The sequence below is a fragment of the Pituophis catenifer genome, unplaced genomic scaffold (assembly GCF_029215685.1).
Source record: "Pituophis catenifer annectens isolate HBS135680 unplaced genomic scaffold, rPitCat1.0.hap2 SCAF_1, whole genome shotgun sequence".
NCBI classification, from domain to species: Eukaryota; Metazoa; Chordata; class Lepidosauria; order Squamata; family Colubridae; genus Pituophis; species Pituophis catenifer.
In genome coordinates, this window is record NW_027256881.1 from 248,014,574 (window position 1) to 248,035,661 (window position 21,088).

The window sequence follows — 21,088 nt, forward strand, 5'->3', positions numbered from 1 at the left end:
CTCGCCAGGCTCAAGGTTGACTCAGCCTTCCATCCTTTCTAAGGTAGGTAAATTGAGGACCCAGTTTGTGGGGGCAATAAGCTGACTTTGTATAAATATACAAAAGTATGAAGGCTATTGCTTAATGCATTGTAAGCCGCCCTGAGTCTCCGGAGAAGGGCAGCATATAAATCAAATAAAAAAAAAAAGTCTTTTAGAGATCCTCTGGCAGTCCCTGATCAAATCTGTGGTTAATCTATATTTGGGGTGGTGTTGACTTCTTCTTTCCCATTGGTTCAAGTAAAGCACAGTGATTGAAGTACATTTGTGGGTTTATCAAAAATACACTCACTGTATTTAAAACAAATATTTGCATGCCATTGTTCACATACTGTTTATAAATTGTTTTTATGCAGGGCGACACAGGAGAATATTGGTTCAGCCAGCCCAAGAACTTGAAAGAACTGTCTTTTGATTTTAAACATATTAAGGTTTTCAACCATGACATTTTATATATTGCAGTTTTACAACATTCCTGTTTTTCATTTGCATCGTTTGTAAAAGTTATAAAAAGTTATTCCAAAAAGCAACCTGCAAATCAATGTTTAGATCGAATGTTTACAAAGCAGTTATATGGCCTTCAAAAGAAGATGTAGAGTGGAATATGTTCGAAGTCCAAAGGTAAGACACAGAGCTGCATAATATTCTTTTGTGCTCATTTGGTTGTTCCCTCTAAAATTATTCTATACTGTAAATGTTGAAATATTTTCACGGACAGACACAATTGCCTTTTAAGTCAAATGCATACACAGAAACATACATACACACAGAGAAGAATGAATTCTTGAAGCTTACCATGGCCCAGAAGAGGTGCGCCATCTCGTGTCGGTTTTGAAGCACTGCCCATAAAAATAAATCTCGCCAAGGATTTTCACTTCTCTGATTCATATCAAAGAGGCTTGGGAACTTTCTTGCATTTGTCTTGTCCTAAATAAATCAACAATTTACCATTTCAAAAACAATATTTTTAGTCTAAGATGCCACCGCTGGCTTATTGTAAGCATGTAAATCTAATAGGTTAATCCACTGGGGCTTTTACACAACAGTTTTTCTAAACAGAAATGGTCTGTTCTTGAGCAATCCTTGATTAGAACCCAGGTATATAATAAACTTATGCTATCTTTTTACCTGAATTTTTTGGCCATTCTCATTAAATAATTTTCCCCCAATGGGACGGGGAGGGGACATTTTGGTAAAATCAGCATAGATATCTTGACATATAAGATGCGTCTCCAGATGCTATAGTTATAGAGACAAATCAAATGCACCTGTATGTTTGATGATTCTTTATATTGCAATGGCTCTCTAATATAATTGGGTATCGGTTGCAAATCTCACAGTGCATTTCTATCTGCACCAAAATTAACACACACACATATTATACACACATCTCCCGGCTCTCTTAAAGTTGTTGTTTAGCAGGATTATGAGACAATTCATTCCGTTAAATTAAGAGAGTTGCTGTATCCTTAATGAATAGGAATTGGTATTGGAACATTCTGCATGGAATATCATATAAAGAAGTGGAAATTAACTGCAAAACCTAGCTTTCTGGAACATTGGCTTCTATTTTGGGCTGGCAAAAACAAAAGCAGTTTCCACCAGGCACTAATGTATTAAAATTCAAGCAAGCTTCCACAAGCATAAGATATCTCTTATTTCAGGCACACACACAACCCACCCCCCCCCCAAATATTTCAGCACTGAAATTCAGAGGGATGATTCAGAGGTTATTGCTGTCCACTGACGATATGGTAGGCCCCAGTGGTGGTATTCAATTTTTTTTACTACCGGTTCTATGGACGTGGCTTGGTGGGCATGGCATGGCTTGGTGGGCGTGGCTTAATGGGCATGGCAGGGGAATGATACTATAAAATCTCCATTCCCACCCCACTCCAGGGGAAGGTTACTGCAGAATCCCCATTTCCTCCCAATTAGCTGGGACTCAGGGGCGGGGCCAGTCAGAGGTGGTATTTAATGGTTCTCCAAACTACTCAAAATTTCCATTACCAGTTCTGTTAACCTGCTGAATACCACCTCTGGTAGGCCCTCAATAAAAGTGTTGTATATATAATGTGTGTGTGTGTGTGTGTGTGTGTGTGTGTGTGTGTGTCTGAGAAGAAGTCTTCCTGATGCGTTCTCTTCTCTGTGTAGTATTTTCAGCTTCATCTCAGAACTCAATAGCTTGAAAAAAAATGTCTTCCTGATGCGTTCTCTTCTCTGTGTAGTATTTTCAGCTTCATCTCAGAACTCAATAGCTTGAAAAAAAATGTCTTCCTGATGCGTTCTCTTCTGTGTGTAGTATTTTCAGCTTCATCAGAACTCAATAGCTTGAAAAAAAATGTCCAGAGACTATGAGCAGATAGGCAGGAAGGCAAAACAGTCCTGCTAAGCAGAAAGGCACAGGAGGTGTTTTAATCTGTACTTACAATGGAAGTGTCACAGTATTTTTTGAAGCCTATTTAGGTTAAGATGTATTTTGTTAGTTCAGTTTTCCAATACCTGCCTACTTACGGTATTCACCCAAAGACATTGAGTGGGGTGCAATGTAGACCAGCCTCCTCATGGTGCACCTGGGCATGTGACTTTGTCATGGCTAAATAGTCTACATATTCCGGCTGCTGGACCTCACAAGGATTTCCCAGGAAGAAGAAGCAGCATGAATACAACTGCTCTTTTCAAAACCAATGCTGTATTGTGTTATGCCATACAGAATAAATTGAGTTGGGTAGCATACAAGTTCACTAAATTATTACTATTACTTCTCAAGGAACTTGACGCTTCCTGGCCTTGAAGACAGGATTTCAAGGTCTGACTGGGACTGTTTCTACTGGGGTTCCTTTGAGTATACCACTCTGCCATTACATGCTTTTTGGTTCTGAAAGTATTTAAGTTATGCCTTGGAGTTCTAAGACCTCAAAAGGTATTGTGTTCGAAAAAAACGGAAGCATCGTAGTGAGACTGGCTGGAAAATAGCAGGCTCGGACGAGCCTTGCGAAAATCCAGCCAGACAAACTGCTGTCGGGGGGGTCTTCGGACCAGATCTGTCTCAGACCATCCCTCTATTCAGAAAAAATGTATTGTTTGTTTGTTTGTTTTAAAAAAATAAATAAATAAAGGTATTGTGTTCATCATTAAACACAACTTGTAGTAAAACACTCACCACTTTCTTCTTTCCTCCAGGTTTTTGGTCATGGTAAAAACCTCTGCAGGCATCATGTAGAAAATCTTTCAGTACCCTGGAAACTTCATGAAGAGTGAAGAGAGGACCCACATCCACCACTTCCTTGTGATGTTGTCCACTCATTCCAGCCAAAGTAAGTCTGTTTTCTTCATGTTTTTTAAGTAGAAGCATATAGAGGAGACACTTTGGGGAAATGTTACAGTACAGGCTTTGAAGACGGCTGTATGTTAGGAAGTCATATATGTCGGCCCCATTATCAATGAACAATTTCACAAACTCTGGCTTATCATTCACCAGGGCATCCATCAACACTTCCTCTAAATCACCCGACTACAATAAGAAATGCAAAACAACTGTGATTATAATACTGCTAAATATTACCATTGGGAACGGTATCATCCTTTCCAACATATTATGCTTCATGGGAACCAAAAGACTATAAGAAATTGTTTTATGCTGCAAATTATGCTCTCTGAACTGAGCTAAAATTGGACAGGTACAAGAATGCAAGAAAAAATAACCCTCTGTCCAACTTTTCAATCTACCATGTAAGAAAAAAATGTTCAGTTAAAAAGCTTATGAACTAGACAGTACTACCATACAAAAATTATCTACCAATGATGCAACGTGAAGAGAGCATTCCACATTACAGGTGACTACACAGTCCTTAAGGCAACATCTTACCCTGCATCTTGAGAAACCTCACTACATGATTTCATTCATTCATTCATTTATTTATTTGTTTGTTTGTTTGTTTGTTTGTTTGTTTGTCAACAAGTACAAGGAAACAAGTAACAGTATAGACATAGACATGGACACATATAAAAGGAAATAAATAAGCACAACATAGCCATAAACACATAAAATGAGTACATATAAATAGGGACAGTAGGACAGGGATGGTAGGCATGCTGGTGTACTTATGCACACCCCCTTATGGACCTCTTAAGAAACATGAAAAGTCCACGGTAGACAGTTTAAGGTAAAAGGTATGGGGATTAGAGAGACTAACAACAGGATCAGGTAGAGAGTTCCAGACATTTACTACTCTATTGCAGAAGTCATATTTCCTATAATCAAGATTAAAGCAAATTACATTGAGTTTGAAACTATTGATAGCCCTTGGGTTATTGTGGTTGAAATTAAAGTACTCATTTATAGGTAGGACATTTTGGTAAATAATCTTATGAACTAAGCTTAGGTCGGAACGTAGACGGCATAGTTCGAGGCTATGCCTAAAATTTCAAGCCTGGTGGTATAGGGAATTTTATTTCGAGCAGAGGATTTGAGTACTCTTCTAGTAAAATAAATTTATTAAAAATAAATTAAAATGTATTAAAATAAATTAAAATTTATAAATAAATACATTCCCCCACAAATGATTAAGTAGAGGATTTGAATCATTATCTGATTACATCAACTATATGGAGTAACCTGTACCTCCTGGATGAAATACCACAATATGTATCAATTAGTACAGTGGCCCCCAACCTTTTAGGCACCAGGGACTCGTACCGTGGAGAGAGGATGGACTGAAGGGGGTATGGTTTCATGTGCTGACTGCATCCCATGGATGGGGCTTCGCTTGTTTGTGCAGCCTGGTTTCTGGCATGCCGCAATCCGGTGTTGATCCACGGACCAGGGATTGGGGACCCCTGAATTAGTATATCTAGCAAAATGCATTAGAGCCATCACAGAGAATTTCTCAACGGATATCAAAGACATTAAAGTGTAGGTGGACTCATTATGCAGTAACTCCAGTTCATAGATTCCCAGTTCAAAATTTGGAAGCACATAATAGCTCTATCTTGCTGAAACTTTATAAATAATTGAAAGGTATGTTTTAAAAAGAAGGATCTACCTTCCACTCCACATCTCCATTGAATATTTCACTTTTAGCGATGTCCACTCTATTCCAGGCCACAGCCAGCTTGAGTTCATCCAGATATTCTTGGGCTTCCTGACTATGACTCTTACAAGCTGTCACAAACATCAAATAAGAATAAATTCACAGTGGAGGTTTACTCAGAGGTCATAAATTACTGCCAAGTAAGCATACACAACTTTGTAACCACAATCTTTTCAAGGAAATAATGTGCTTCAAATCTACATTGTGTTACACATTTTTATCTGATTTGTTTTGGTTTGTGTACTGTTTCAGGTGTCCTTCATGGGGCAGAATTAGGTAGGTGTTTAATTCTCTCAGAAAAAGTGGTGCTATAATTAAACTAGAGAAGCAATCTGTTAATATGTAAAGATGTTCAGCTAGAATTGTGCATTTTTGAATTTCAACCTTCTTGTTCTATGTGGATGATTTATATATTACAGATGTGATTATACAGAAAAAAGGTTATCCTTTAAAAAAAAAACAGAACCAGATGTGAGCATGTGCCTTTTTCCAGTTCCAAGTATGAATATGTAGCACATGTTGTCCAACAATATTTTTATGATGGTGCAACAAAAAGACATGATATAATAGACAGTCAGCTAATTAACCACTACATGGAAGCATGCAGAGACTTGATGGCACATAATCAATTAATCAATCATGGCTCATGAATATAAAAATGGTTATGTCACTTTCCGATCTCAGCAAGCCTTTGATTTGCAATTGATTATTTTTAAAATAGTAGCTTAATATTTTTGAAGCTTAAATTGGAATTGGTTTGTGAAATTGATGGATTTTTATCTTGTGTGATTCGCTATTCGGATTATGTTTAAGGTAAAAAAAAAGTCTGTACATCAAGCAACTGAGATTTTGGTTTGTGTTTTAACAAACAAAGAACATTGATTAAAAGTAGGTTACCTTTAACCAGGGCTTTCAAAATAACTGTATCCAGTTCTTCAGAACCTTCTTGCTCAAAGTAATGCATTGTTAGAAGCTGCTCCTGGGTGATAATACTTTGGATCTAAAGGGTTAAGTAGACAACAGTTAAAATTACGGATTATTCATGCTTTGATGATATTACATGCCAAGGGTTATGAGAGGCAAGCCATGGTCTCTGGGCCTACTTAAAAGAAGAATAAATACTAGCCTTGTCTGGAAATACTCAGGGCATGTAAATGAACCAAACTCTTTGAAGTTTACTATAATTACTTCCAAAATTAGACTCTTTTAATATGTTCTGCTTAGAGCTGCCTTTAAATCTAGTTCAGAAAGCTGTTGCTCAGATGCTTGTGGGAGATAAGCAGTTAGTCTGCAGTCAGTTAGATGGGCAAATTGATAATGGGGTTAAGTTGCCTGATGGACTGCCTACACGAGTGATGGTGAACTTATGAAATGTCTGTCAAAGGTGACACACCAGAACATTTGGGTTGACACGCCAATGTTCACAAACACCTGACAACAACTATTCTCTAAAGTATGCCTCATTCTCATGTGAGAAGCAGCACAACAAAGGGATGCGCTGTCGCATGGCCCCCAGACCCTCCCCTATGGCACAGTGGAAGGTCATAGAGGGACCCCAAATTTTCTTTTTCACTTATTTTCAGGGTATTGATAGCAGCATTTTACCTTATGTTCTTTTAAGGCTGTTATATTTTACCTTTATAGGATGGTTTTATTGATATCTTTTATAATCTGTATATTTCCTAAAATATAATGTCTTGGGCATGTTTGTTTTTTGTCTTGAAAAGTCATATGTTTAGGGGAGAGGGTGTAGATTTGAGATAGACAGAAGACATAGAAGAAATGGAGGTGTTCCCAAAATATTTTTACAGTCCTTTAATGCATTAAGAAATTAACTTACCATTTCAGTCCAATGAACAGTGTCATTCCAAGTGAAATGCTCTGTGGGGAACTTCTGTTTTAATTGTTTTTCTACTACCTGTGGTACAATTAAGTGTGGCTCACTCATCAGTGCAGCTAAGATATCAGCTACACCACCAGATCCAGCCAAAATAAGGCAAGGGATAGAATTTTTCAACCCCCTGAAAATTCGCTATTGAAACAAAAACAAATAGGGTCATATAGGTTCAGACAAAAGAAAACCATATAATTGTATACGAATCTATTCATTGAATTCAATGGAACTTATATCAAACCCAGTCAGATTGCAGCAGGGGCTGATCTGGTCAGGAATTTGGAAGGGAGACTAGGGAATTGCAGAGCTGCAGGCTAGACTGAAAGTTTTTCAAAATCCCACTGAAGTCAATGGCAAACAATCAATGAAGATCAGATCAAACATTAAATGAAGTAAACTTTAAAAGAAAAAGAAGGGATTCCAATGATAATCCCTTAAAAAAACCTTGGTACCCATGGACACCCTGTGCTGATACTTAATATTATTAAGTCTATATAACATTTCCCATATTTTATTTATTTTATTTAAAATACTTCGTATTTAGACAGCTTCTAGACAGTCATCTTGATCAACATAAGCAACCTTATTTCTTCCTCTTCCCATTATTTCACTTAACTAAATAAGGAACTGAAAAATGTTCTGGTCTCTTGTTTTGTGAAGTTCTATCTGGACTTTATCCAGGAATTATGCAACTACTGTATATTATATGTTTCATTTTTAAGCAGTCCATCCACATAGGCCCCTGTGCTTAAGAATCCTCTGTTTCTTGCCCAGCACCAGAATCTTTGCATAGTTAGAATTCTTATGACAACAAAATTTTCATGTCTTACCTCAAGAATGTGAGGTCTTCCATTCACAAGTAAACAGAGAACTGGGATTTCAATGCTACCTGTTCCTGAGTTAATATATTATAAAATATGTAATAAATTTCTCACAAAATTCAAAATATATATTTACTAATTCATCTGATTATTTGTTTCTAATCAGTTTATACCCAATATCATCTCTACTTGACTATGCAACAAAATAGCAGAAGGAACTAAACAATATTTGTAGGGATCACACATCACTTTAAGCTGTAATGGATTTTGTTGACTTTGGTTTAGTAAGAGAGATAGATGTGTGTGTGTGAGAGAGAGAAGAGGGGGTAAGAGAGGGAGTGAGGGAGAGAGAGGGTGGGATCCAAGCATGACCAGCGATGAGCTCATCTAAGATTCAATGCCCAAGGATAACATGTGCTGATGCTTAGACCAAATTCATTAAGAAACTAATACTAGTTGAAAACCATCTTTCGAGAAGAAATGGCATTTTATGAAATGTCTAATACAAACATTTGCTTCTTCTGCTGCTACCACATACAGTATATATCCGTGATCGCAAACCTATGGCATGTGTGCCAGAGGTGGCACGTAGCACCCTCTCTGTAGGCACGCGAGCCGTTGCCCTAGTTCATCTCTGGCACGCATTCGCGTGTGCCTCCCAATGGCCAGCTGGTCTTTGGGTCTCTGCCACGTATGCACAGGGAGAGGGGCACACGTGGGGCATAGGGCATGTGTGGGGGACTGCATCTGCAAATGGGAGCACATGCGTGGACCGCATGCACATGCATGGGCCACATGCATGGGGGCCGCGTGCGCATTGCATTTTGGGGGTTCACGGGGCACACATGTGCACTTTGGGCACTCGGTCCGAAAAAGGTTAGCCATCACTGGTATAAATCATCCCTCCTTGTTTCCCTTCTTATCTCTCTAACTTCTTCATACATATAAAACAGTTACATTTTGCATGTGGATCACTGCATTCTCTGTTATGAGCAAACAATCACATAGACTTATATGTTTATGGAGCATATGAGCACACACTCACAGAGTTACTGCATATTTTTCTAAACCAAAGAACTTACACAGGTACAGTATTAGCTGCCAAATTTGCATTATCTATGAATTTGTCTTACTGATTTCAATGATTATGTTCTAATTAAAGTAAATCTGACTCTGTCCCATCATTAAGCAACAATAACCCCCTGAAAATGTCAGACATCCAAATGGTGCCCAAATGGCAAATAAGGACCTTTCTTGACTATTGTTTTTTTCTTTGAGAATGGGCCTCTTACCTCCATAGCTAGTATGCTGCTCTGAAATATATTTCTCCAAGCTAAGTTGCAGTTTTGTTGTCCCATCTGGCTCACTCTCTTCCACCAAAATGAAATGGGAATGGTGATTGTCAAGGGAATACAAAGGCCCTTGGATGTTATAATCAGTTTTGTGGCTTATAAGAATGTCATTCTATGAAAAAGAAGACATCACTTTTCACACAAAAGCAAATTATTATTCTGGACCATGCCTGTTTAATATGATTCAATCATATGTTACATGTAATCATTTTCATCAAATGCAAGACTTCTTAGCAAGTTCCCAGAACATTACATGTTCTTAAGTATCCTCTATATGTATGTTTTCCATATTTTTGCCAATGAAAAGAGGGTACCTTGACATTTTCCAGAAGATCTCTCTGCTGTATTTTCTCCAGGGAAGTTATTCCTATTGCAATTACTTTTACTGTAGACGAAGTACTTGTCAACATATGATCTTGGACTGCTTGCCCGATGTGTTTTGTTATTCCAACATGCAGAGCACTTGTAAAAATCCAGGCACCTGAAATGATTTATTTTTCGACCTTGATATTAAATAAACTTAAGAATTAAAGACATGTAGCATTGCCTAATCCAGGTTCAGGGATTAAATCTAGAGCTTGGGGCAGAGCTTCATCTAATATGGATCATTCTAGGGATAGCCTAGTTTAATTCAAACCAAAGCAAGATTCAGAGAAACAACTCTATTCCCACATAGATTAACACTGGAAAATTGAAAATGGTTATGTAATGAGAGACAATGCTCCCAGACGTCAATTGATCAAAATTAAACCTTACAACTTGGCTAAAATGTTGAGATCATAAAGCCTGGGAACCTAAAAATGAGCTACTTGTTTCTAGGTATCCTGCCTTGTTCTTTGCTCTCTGTCTTTCTCTCTCTCTCTTTCTTTTTCTCTCTCTGTCTTTCTTGCTCTTTCTCTGTCTTTTTTCTCTCTCTCTCTCTGTCTTTCTCTCTCTTTCTGCCTCTCTCTCTCTCTCTGTCTCTCTCTGTCTCTGTCTGTCTGTCTGTCTGTCTGTCTCTCTCTCTCTCTCTCTCTCTCTCTCCTCCTTGACTTTACTATATATAACAAGCAATTTGAATCTTCTGGGAAGAATTTAGTCCATTACACATCTGTTAGCTACAGAAGGGCAAGAAATTCCATCTTACTCCTCCAGAATAAAGATGCAAAGAACAGGTTTTTTTCTATAAATAATGATAGTAGCAGCAGCAACAAGTCAGACCTACACAGCAAAGATGGTGAGAGGTTGCCATAACAGATAGTGGTTTAGGGATCCCCGTTTGATAGAGCCATAGGGACTGACCCACCATATCCCCATGTGTTTGCATGTACAAATACCCATTTCATTATAGGCTACACACCATTTTTCTCTGCAGAGAATGAATTCTCATGTAGGGATGAAGAGTACCAAATTTCATTGAAATTGATGCACAGATCTTAGAACTAAGCTCTTTTTTTAAAGTACCTGTAAACATGTAAATGCTCTGAGACAGAATGTGATGAAATGTATTGCAATAGTAGTTGCTTTGCTGGGGAACAACTTTTGTCAAGTTTCAGACCTATATGATCAAAGAGGCAGCATAAAAAGATGTGCAAGAGAAATGAAGACTTCCTTCCTGAATGTAGCAAAGCTGACTGTTGAGGATTGCAGCACAGATATAAGGGACATATTTGTCAGTTTAGACTAGGGAAGCTAAGAGAGAGACAGGTAAGAAGTCGTTATATGGATTCTCTGAACAGAGGACTGAATGAAGGAAGCCGAGTGAAACCATGGACAAAATGATAAAATAAGGTTGTTTACTTGTGCCCAAGGATTTCATTACTATCCAAGATATGATGATTAGGAAATGGTGACCTGATTATAAAGGTAACTCTGCTTGGATCTTTTCATGCTCTTTTTAGAAGAAATTAAAAGACTTCTAAGTGAAATAAACCAATTTCTAATAGGATTGAGTCTTCTCAGAAAATTTAGCCAATTGAATCAACAAAAGCTGAAACGTTTTAAGATTCTCGGTATATTTTAATATGTAAAATGTTAAGGATATTGTTGTTGTGTTACCAACCAGCAGAGTGTAGCGCACAGAGAAACGTTGCTGAGAGCAATGAATAAGAGATGTGCAAACTGGTTTATCAAAAGTTTACTTTATAGTGAAAAAACAATCTCATAGTCTTTAAATCAATCCAAGTCTTTGCCAGTTAAATCAGTCCAGTGATACAAAAATCTCTTCTTACCACACAAACAGTAGTTGGTTAGAATAACAAACTCACTCTGGTTCACAAACCACGATGGTAGCAGATCCATCCAACGATGATAGCACAATGGTAGCAACTCCACACACTATGGTAGTTTATCATTAACTGAATACTTTACAGTACCTTTCTTAAATACATTTACAACTAGTGATTATCTAATTACAGCATGACTCAGCATTACAATGAATCAGCAGTAAAACTTTAAAGTCACACAATATATATTCATATTAAAGTCACAGAACACATATATTGCCTGGACAACTTGTTAGGCTCAAACCATATCCTAACATAAAGTCTTTTGGAAATTTGGTCCTTTAGAGTCTTATTGAACAAGGTGATTAAAGATAATGCTGTTTTTTTTCAGGAACAAAACAAAACAAAACACACCTGTGCTTTGGGCAGCCTTAACCAATCCTTTCCTCAATGTATCACGTAACCCAGGTTTCACCTGAAAGTGTTCTTCTTCTCCAACAAAAGAGACAACCAGATTGGGAGCAGGAAGGTTCCACTTGTTACTCATGAGGTCAAATATAACTCCAGGATGGATGGCACACGGAACCTTAAGAAACTATAATCAAGAAAAGGACATTCAGACAAAACACATGAAAAAACAATAGGGTTGTAGAAACCAGAAGCCGGTCTGTCTCACATGTAAATGTTACTAGTGGGTTATGGGCATTTTTTATGGGGTTAGCTTCTAATATTTTGTTATCGTGACTGTGAGAGTAGGAAAGAACACAAAGGACTATTTTAAATAAGAACAACTTGGGAACAACAGTGCTGTGTATCTACGTCATGCCCCTTCATTCTACCCCTTTGAAAAATGGAAGACTCTGTAGAAACCATTCTGATGGCTTCCAGGTATGTTGTCTTTTCAGTTCCCAGAATTCCCCAACTGCAAGGCCAAAGACTGAGATCACAGTGACTGGGAATTCCAGGAGCTAATCCAACACAAGCTGAATCAAACACCAGATTAAAGAAGACATTCAAGTAGCTGTAGCTGTAAACAGCATATTACAGTATATTACAAGTAGCATATTATTTTTTTCATCAGTGTCCCCATAGATCCTTCATCAAAGATAATAATTTCCTCAAAATGATTTGCAGTCATCCAGGTTATGGTTGTCCCAAAGTAGTTTTTTAAAGAGGCAACTGGATTTCCTGTTTTTTCTTTGAAGATGTTTTGCTTCTCATCCAAGAAGCTTCTTTAGCTCTTCAGAGAAGAACCAGGAAGTCCAGTTACCTCTTGAAAAAGCACCTTTGGGATTCCCTTTGTTTTCTGATATTGCTACTGAATCTCAGTCTCTTCCATGAAAAAGAACACCCTGAATGAGCATTGACACAAAATATTGCTTAAGGATCTCTTTTAGAAAGATTCAGTGACAATACAGTATAGAATAACAATAATATTCTACTGAATATTGATCATGCTGAGAGGTTTTGTAGTACCTTTCCCTGTTTCTTTCCAGTAGCCAAGAAGTCAATTTCTCCAATACAATATGGTAATTCCATTCTACTTGCTTTTTCTTCATTACTGTACACTTCATTCTGTGTATTCTCCTTCCGGAGTGCTGCAGAAACATTGTCCTGACTCAATTCTCTGAAAAAAGAATGAGTTGAACTACTCAACTTTATACCAAATTGTAACTGGACTTTTTCAATTTAGTAGTATTTTTTTAGTGAATGTAATTGTAGGAACAATAGCAATGGCTTGCAAAGTTTCTAGATTATTGATCTAAGCATGCATAGAATAGCATAAGGATGCTTAGGGTAAATTTGAGCTCGGCTGAAATTTGGCAAAACTAAATGATATTGATTTTATCACAAGTAGATAATGCCACAATTGACACAAGTTGTAGGCTAGTAACCTAGTGTACTTTCTTCTCCTCTTGCCAAGCATTATGAGAAATTCTCAGTTAATCAAACCCATGATGAGCAGCAACCCATGATGAATAGCTTGGTAGCTATTGATCCATCAGATGACAATTATTCTGTATAGAATATTGAAACTTGAAAAATAAGAAGAGTAAATGAAGTTAAAATGTATGTGAGAGAAATTTGTTTCCAGCTATTTTGTTATGTGAGAGCTGATTATTGCCAGAGAAAAACAACAATAAATTTAAGATAATAGGGATGGGGTACCTTAAAAAGGTGCAAGGTAATACAAGAAGATATAGAGTCAAGAACGAATGGGTGTTCTTTATTATAGTTCTTGTATTATCCAAAATAAGAACAAAATAACACCAAAGAAACATCACCAAGCTCTGGGCTCATTGAGGTCATCAGTAAACTAGTAAGACCATTTGCAGACTCTATAAGCCACAGTGATAGTGGGTGGGAGACGGATGTGACACAACGAAAGAAAAGTACAAGGTAGTTAGTGAACTATATTAATTTAAATTTCATTTACTGTAGCCTTCCTTCCCCAACCCCTCTTCTACTCTACATTTAATTTCTTTTTTCCAGTACCTTACAGCCCTTTTCTGTATTTTGTATACTGTAGTGTTTCTGAAAGGGAATTGCAAGAGAGATTATGTATACATGTATGTGTGCAGAACTATAACAGTGTTGCTTTATTATTATTTTCTCTCAAATCATTTAAAAACACTTACACTTTATTCCTCAAGACCAACTGTTCATTTGAGATGCTTTCTCTTCTTTTAAGGGTTTGAAAAACAAACATCTAGGGAAAAGAGAAAAATCAAGTTGTAGCAGCTTAAAATGTTTTGGCAATTATTATTCCACCATATAAAAAATATCTGGCTATCAGGGAAATGGACACCTGCAACAGAATAAGTTCTTTCTCCATGCAGCAAATTCCCTCTCCATGCAGGTTCTCATACCTTCCCCCCACACCCAAAAAAGTTTGGAGATCTAATGTATATAGCTAATCTTCAGTAAGGATTCATGACACCAAAATAGAAAGAGAGAGAATTTTTCCAATTATTTAATTATAGCAATTTGAATCCACTTTTTGTTAAATATATTCCCAGAGTGAAAATTACTATGTGCAGTCTCATGCATATGTAATTGCCAATTCCTAAATCTGTCTGTCAACTCCTAAATCTCTCTCTCTCCCTATCATTTATCTATACATGCATGCATACATACATACATACATAATCATGTACTTCAAGTGTTTATGGAGATTCTCTGTCATCCAGGTCATGGTTGTCCCAAAAGTGCTTTTTCAAGAGGCAACTGGACTTTCTGGTTTTTCTTTGAAGACATTTTGCTTCTCTTGGATGAGAAACAGAAAGAAAGTCCAGTTGCCTCTTGAAAAAAGCACCTTTGGGATGAACATCAAGCATGGCACTCCAAAAGTCACTGAACTGTATCGCCAATATTCACACTGGCACTCAATGATTGATGGCTCTGTAACTTCTGGAAGGTCATTGGCTTCCTAATTCATTATTAATTGTTACTAATTTAGGCCTATGACAATTAAAATGTTGAATTTTAACTCCCATTCTGTTCTTATTTGTGTGTATGAGAACCCAAATACATTAATAAATTGCGTCTTGGCTCAGTCATACTAAACCTAATATAAATACCCTGAAATCAATGGGAAGTACTTTTAACACTGCTGTATTTTCTTTTAAGTCCCATTGATTTCATGGCTCTGTCTTATAAAAGACTGTTTGGATCAACCTCTTGAGAAGGAGGAATCTGGTTGCTTTTTTTTAACCCACACAATGTCAGTAGCTTGATCAAAGGTTCAGCTGACTTAATCTATGTGCATGAATATTGCTCCATAAGCGTCAACTTAATATCTGATTTAACTCTCAGCCTTTCATCTCTTCATCTCCCACTCCCCAACACCTCTTTATTTGGGCAACATATGCTTATAAAATGGTTAAGAATTATAATGTTATTTTGTAAAACTGAAGATCTGAACAGAAGAAAGAAAAGGAAGCCAAAATTATGAGGATAACTCCCAGCCACATGGTTGTTTTAAGTAAATTGCAGATAAATGAACCAAGAAGGCTAGAAGAAGCCAAAGAAGATGACTAATTCTTATGATGAGGATTTATTATATAAACACTTATAAATAGTGTGGCCATCTATTGAGGCTCTGAAATTTCAACACTGAAGCAATGGATTTCACTGTCTTCTGGGGAGTTTTTAAATTATGCCTTTAAATTATTTATGTGTCCCATAAACTAAACACCTTATGATTCCAATGATTGCCTTCCAAATGAGTAAGCACCCTGGAACTCTTTTATTGCTCTGAAAAGTAGGAAGGGTAGGGTAAGGTATTGTACTGAGTTTTAATTAAAGGTAAAATTGGAATAACCTGGCATTCTGCACAAATGACAGATGGCACCAAATGATGGTGGATTTCAATCACAAGCTTTATTTAAACACATACTGATGGTTCCTTATTTTTATTTTGTAGATTGCATAAACCGTTTTCCTCTCAAGGGAGAAATAAATCAGCAGTGTTTCTGATGTAGGGAACTAGAGATTACACAAATACAGATGGCCAAATAACTAGTTAAACATTTCTGAAAGACGTAAGTAAAGCGACACTAGCATTCTTGGCAGGCAGGTTTATAAGTTGGCCTTTGAAGGTGCTTTTTGTTGTTCTTGTCCTTGTGTTGGTTTTCTTTTAAACTGATAGCTGTTGAGAGCATGCCATAATCCTTGCCTATATTTAACCCATGATCTGACTAGGCTTCAGTGATAAATAATCATATGATTCAAAGCAAAGCAAATCACAAATGAACATTGTGAGATACAAGCCAAAATCAGGGCCAAAAAAATGAAGCAGGATTTTCCACTAAGTCAATATGTTACCTTTTTCCAAGCAATGTTCATGTTAGCATGTTGATTTAAGAGAAAGGAAAAACCACTCTCCTCGGGACCTGAATCTAAATGTTGATTTACCATCTTATATCCAAAGCAAAGTCTTTAGCCCTATAAATTATATGTATGGTACAGTTCACAATATAGAACTTATGTTCTACAAATACCTATTTTCCACTCAAAAAAACACAGCTTTGTGAGAAGATGCAGCTCACAGGAGCAATCTCAATATTAACACTGTTGTTTTCACTTTTCATTTGGTGTACTGCAATATTTAAGAACAGATAATAGGTGGCAGCATAGAACAGCACCTGGTCAGGTGCTGATAATAAGTCGATAAATGGAAAGTAAATTACTTTCTGTTTAACTTATTAAAAAATGCTTTTTCTGGTGGCTGCATTTATATTTATTTCCCCTTTTCTTAAGTCAGCAAGAAAACTATGGCAATGTAAATTGTACTGCCTTGATTTCTAAATCCTATTTTGCCTCAGTTAACAGGATCAAGGAATGTTGTTGTTCCTAACAGTTTTAATGCAGAAGAAGTTAAAGAAAGTGATTGCTGAGTTCCCATGGCTTTGTATGCCCTTCCACTACATCTCAGCAACAAGTGGAAAAATATCAACTCTCTTTAAGGTAGGATGCAGCAAGACTGATAGAATTTTGATGGATGGCTATGCAGGTGAGTTTAGCGATTTCTCAAAACTTGCTCTTTTTTGCATATACTTTGTTCAAATGTATTCAGCATAGATTTAGCATTACCGGACAAGGTCTGGTGCTAATCTGGAATACTGCTAAACTCAGGACATAGTATCTATTACAACTGCATCCCCTCCCCATCTCCCTATGGATCAAACATTGGGCTTGCAATTGATTCATAATTGATTCAAGAGTTCAGCACACCTGATTGCCAGTCCAAAGAGCAATTCACAAGCGCCAGTACCACAGTGAAGTAAAGGGGGAGAGATCCAGTGGTGGGTTTCAAATTTTTTTACTACTCATTCTGTGGGTGTGGCTTGGTGGGTGTGGCTTGGTGGGCATGGCAGGGGAAGGATACTATAAAATCTCCATTCCCATCCCACTCCAGGGGAAGGATACTGTAAAATCTCCATTCCCTCCCCATCCAGGGGAAGGATACTGCAAAATCCTCATTTCCTCCTGATCATCTGGGACTCGGAAGGCAGAGAATAGATGGGGGCAGGGACAATCAGAAGTGGTATTTACTGGTTCTCCGAACTACTCAAAATTTCTGCTACCGGTTCTCCAGAACTGGTCAGAACCTGCTGGAGAGATCCCACTTCATTACATGCCCCCACACAGCCCTTGTTAGGTAATATTCAGATAAGCATTAAATGTGGCTTTAAAAATAGTTTTAAATCAACTGCTTGTAGAGGGTGAATCTGTGAAGTGCAGTGAGAGAGCTCCTCGTTTCACTTTGTTACTCTGCTATGAGTTGCTTTTAGAACTACTTTCATACTAATATTAATTTTCATAAAAAGAACCCTAAACCCATATTTAGTGTCTCCCAATACACCATGGGTGCTGTGAGGTCACCTCTGCTTCTTATATTCACCCAAATAGAACTTGTGAGCCACTTCTAAGACTAGTAGGCACTAACCAAAGGGAACTGGCTTTCTTGTTAGGTCCCCTATCTCATGGTTTTTAGAATAGAATAGAATTCTTTATTGGCCAAGTGTGTTTGGACACACAAGGAATTTGTCTTTGGTGCATATGTTCTCAGTGTACATAAGGAGAATAAAATACATTCATCAAGAATAAAAAGATACAACACTTAGTGATAGTCAAGGTTACTAATAAGCTATCAAATCATACTAGGAAACAAATAAAAACAATTGGAAAATACAAGCAACATGGTAATGTTGTAATAAGTGGGAAGAGATAGATACTAGTAAGGAAGAGAAGAAGAATAGTAATACAGTCTTAGTAAATTATTTGACAGTGTTGTGGGAATTAATTGTTAAGCAGAGTGATGGCATTCGGGAAAAAACTGTCCTTGTGTCTAGTTGTTCTGATGTGTGGTGCCCTATAGCGTCGTTTTGAGGGTAGAAGTTGAAACAATTTATATCCAGGATGTGAGGGAGACAGGATGGCCACATTTTTTCTCTTTCCTTCCACCTTGTTTCACTAACTTCCAACCTCAAGAAGTATACTTGAAAATTGTAACACTTTCAAATATTTTCAAAAATGTCTGCTGCCTAAGTCTATGAATTTTAGTTCCTAGGAAAGTATTGTATTTTAGTTGCAGATAAGACCTGAAAAGTTTTTTGGGTGCCAGGTTGTTGGAAATTATTGTGGGATCTTTCTTATTCTCACAATTGGAAGAACTTCAGATGAGCAACCTTTGATGAGGGTGGGTGAGTAGAATTAATGATTGACTGAATATGTGCACAATTCAAACTTTAATATTGTTAACCTTTCCTAAGTTATCAAAGGAAATGTGTGACTATTTTAAGAAATAATATGTCCAAAGAGCTTTCATTTTCATTGGATATGTGGAACCTTGTCATGGCTGGGCTGTTAAAGAAGCAAACTGGTAACTAAGTCAAGTGTGAAGAAAGTTAGAGATTCACAGAGTTGGAAACTCATAGAATGATAATCTTCCTGAGGACTTTTAAGTCTGAGCTTTCACAGCCAGTTCTAGTGAGGTTCCATCACTATTTTGGCCATTTTGACTCTCCAACCACATATGTGGGCATCACTGAGTCAATTGCTGAGCACATTGTAAGCCGCCCTGAGTCTCCGGAGAAGGGTGGCATATAAATCAAATTAAAAAAAAAAAAAGAATGGGCATTCTCCATGTTAGATCGGCGCCAGAAAGAAACGCAACTCAGCTCTGGTCCGTTCAGCACTTTATTAGAATAGTAAAAACAGACTGCTGGCAGTGGCTCCCGAGCCTTCTTATATTCTGCTCGGGCCAGCCAGCCGGCCAATGACAAACTTCCCGCCGGTGGAAGTAACCAATCCCTTGGCAAATGTCCTTATAAGGACATAACACTCCTGTTGGAGACTTCAAGCAGGGAGCTGGGGAACCAATAGCTGAAAAATTCTTGCAAGAGATAGATGAAGTTGGCTGATAGGACTTCTAACATTCAGCAACTCTTTGAGCCCATAGGGATGCATTAGGATTTTTTTTTCAAGATTTCTTTCCTCTGCAGACCTATCTCACTTTTGAACCTGTTACTTGTTATTATTGGTTTCTCTTATCACAACAAATGAGGTTCTTTCCTGTTTTCAGAAACTTATCTTTCTGATGAACGAACAAAATTCTGAGCTCTTTTTCATAATTACATTCCAACAGATAGATAGAAAAGAATAAAAGGCTATATGCAATTGAATAAAAACATCTAAAACTTCAGTGATCCTACATGCCACAAAAATAAATAAATAGATCATGATTTGCAGTGTTTTCTACATTCTCCTGGATGGGGCCCTTAGCCTGTGAAAGATATTAACTGTGTCCCTCTGTTCATGTCAATCAACCAAGCTGGGACAATGAACTTCAGTTAGTGCAATGTCAATACATACATATACATATATATATATATATATATATATATATATATATATATATATATATATATATATATATATATATATCTTTATCTACAGTATAATCAGCTTTTACTGTAAGCGCTGTATGCAAAAGGACTCAGATTTCAATGATTTCCCCCCATTTTAAAAACAAAGCAGAGGAAGCTGCCCAAACAAGGTTAATCATTTCAATGTACACAGTCTTTCTTCTTTATGCAAAAGAGTATTTCATTTGTATATACTTCCTCTTCAGGCTTGCTTATGAAATATATCTCTATAGCTCTCCAGGTTTGTTGTATTTATCTTTCTCTTCCCGGTCCTCACATCCATTTTTCAAACATCCCAAGTGAAAGTATTTTATAGAAGTTAATGACCTACAGGCAAAATTCATGCTATCATTATTATTCATTAGTTAGGCCCTATAGCACAGGCGGTGGTTGTTTTTATTCAAAGGAGTCGGTGCGTGCTTTAAGAAGAGCCGTCCTTGCAGATCTTACATGCACAGTTAAAATATTATAAGGAAAGGCATTCTTTCACGTATTTGGGTCCCAGGTTCTTATTGGTTTTAAAACAAAAAACCAGCCTACTGAACTGGATCGAGAGGCAAATGTATAAGTACAGGTAGTAGTTACAGCCATTCATTTAATGACCATTCAAAGTTACAACAACACTGAAAAAGTGACTTATGAACATTTTTCATACTTATGATTCTCAGGTCACGTGATCAAAATTTGGGTGCTTGGCAACTGGTTCCTATTTATGACTTTGCAGGATCATGTGATCACCTTTTGAAACCTTCTACAAGCAAAATCAATGGGGAAGCCAGATTCACTTAACAGCCATGTTACTACCTTAGCAACTGCACCAATTCACTTAACAAGACAGTTTGTAAAATGGGGCAAAACTCAGTTAATAACTGCCTTGCTTGTCAACAGAAATTTGGGGCTCAACCGTGGTCGTAAGTCAAGGACTACCTGTAGTATAACACTTTTTTATTGCAATGTTATTTAGAAGCAGTCATTGTTGTGAAATCAGCCAAAACTGTAAAGAGTTCTGCAAACCACAATACCTTCCTGGATCCACAATGACAAAGCAGTTCTTCCAGGGAAAATTCAGCTTTGTGCTTGTTACCAGTAAGGGGTGAAATGCTCCCGGTTTGGACCAGATCACCCGATCCGGTAGCGATGGAGGCGGGTAGTTCGGAGAACCGGTAGCAAAAATCCCTGCCCCCCCACCCATGCCCAGCTGAGCCGCACAATCATCAGAGGCTTTTTTTTAACTTTTAAAAGCATTTTTTCTA

General features: G+C 37.4%; 1 protein-coding gene across 1 annotated transcript in view; it reads right to left on the bottom strand.

Annotated features, from left to right (window-relative positions):
* Window positions 1–14,113, bottom strand: part of TRPM5 (transient receptor potential cation channel subfamily M member 5) — a 45,212-nt gene extending 31,099 nt beyond the window's left edge. The window contains exons 1-11 of the mRNA XM_070957420.1: window positions 14,043–14,113; window positions 12,880–13,030; window positions 11,818–11,998; window positions 9,514–9,680; window positions 9,140–9,311; window positions 7,857–7,921; window positions 6,973–7,164; window positions 6,030–6,132; window positions 5,085–5,203; window positions 3,203–3,553; window positions 835–966 (exon numbers count right to left, since the gene is read on the bottom strand). Coding sequence (XP_070813521.1) covers window positions 835–966; window positions 3,203–3,553; window positions 5,085–5,203; window positions 6,030–6,132; window positions 6,973–7,164; window positions 7,857–7,921; window positions 9,140–9,311; window positions 9,514–9,680; window positions 11,818–11,998; window positions 12,880–13,030; window positions 14,043–14,113 — 1,704 coding nt within the window. The remainder of the gene's footprint in view (window positions 1–834; window positions 967–3,202; window positions 3,554–5,084; window positions 5,204–6,029; window positions 6,133–6,972; window positions 7,165–7,856; window positions 7,922–9,139; window positions 9,312–9,513; window positions 9,681–11,817; window positions 11,999–12,879; window positions 13,031–14,042) is intronic.
* Between the last annotated feature and the right edge of the window lie 6,975 nt (window positions 14,114–21,088).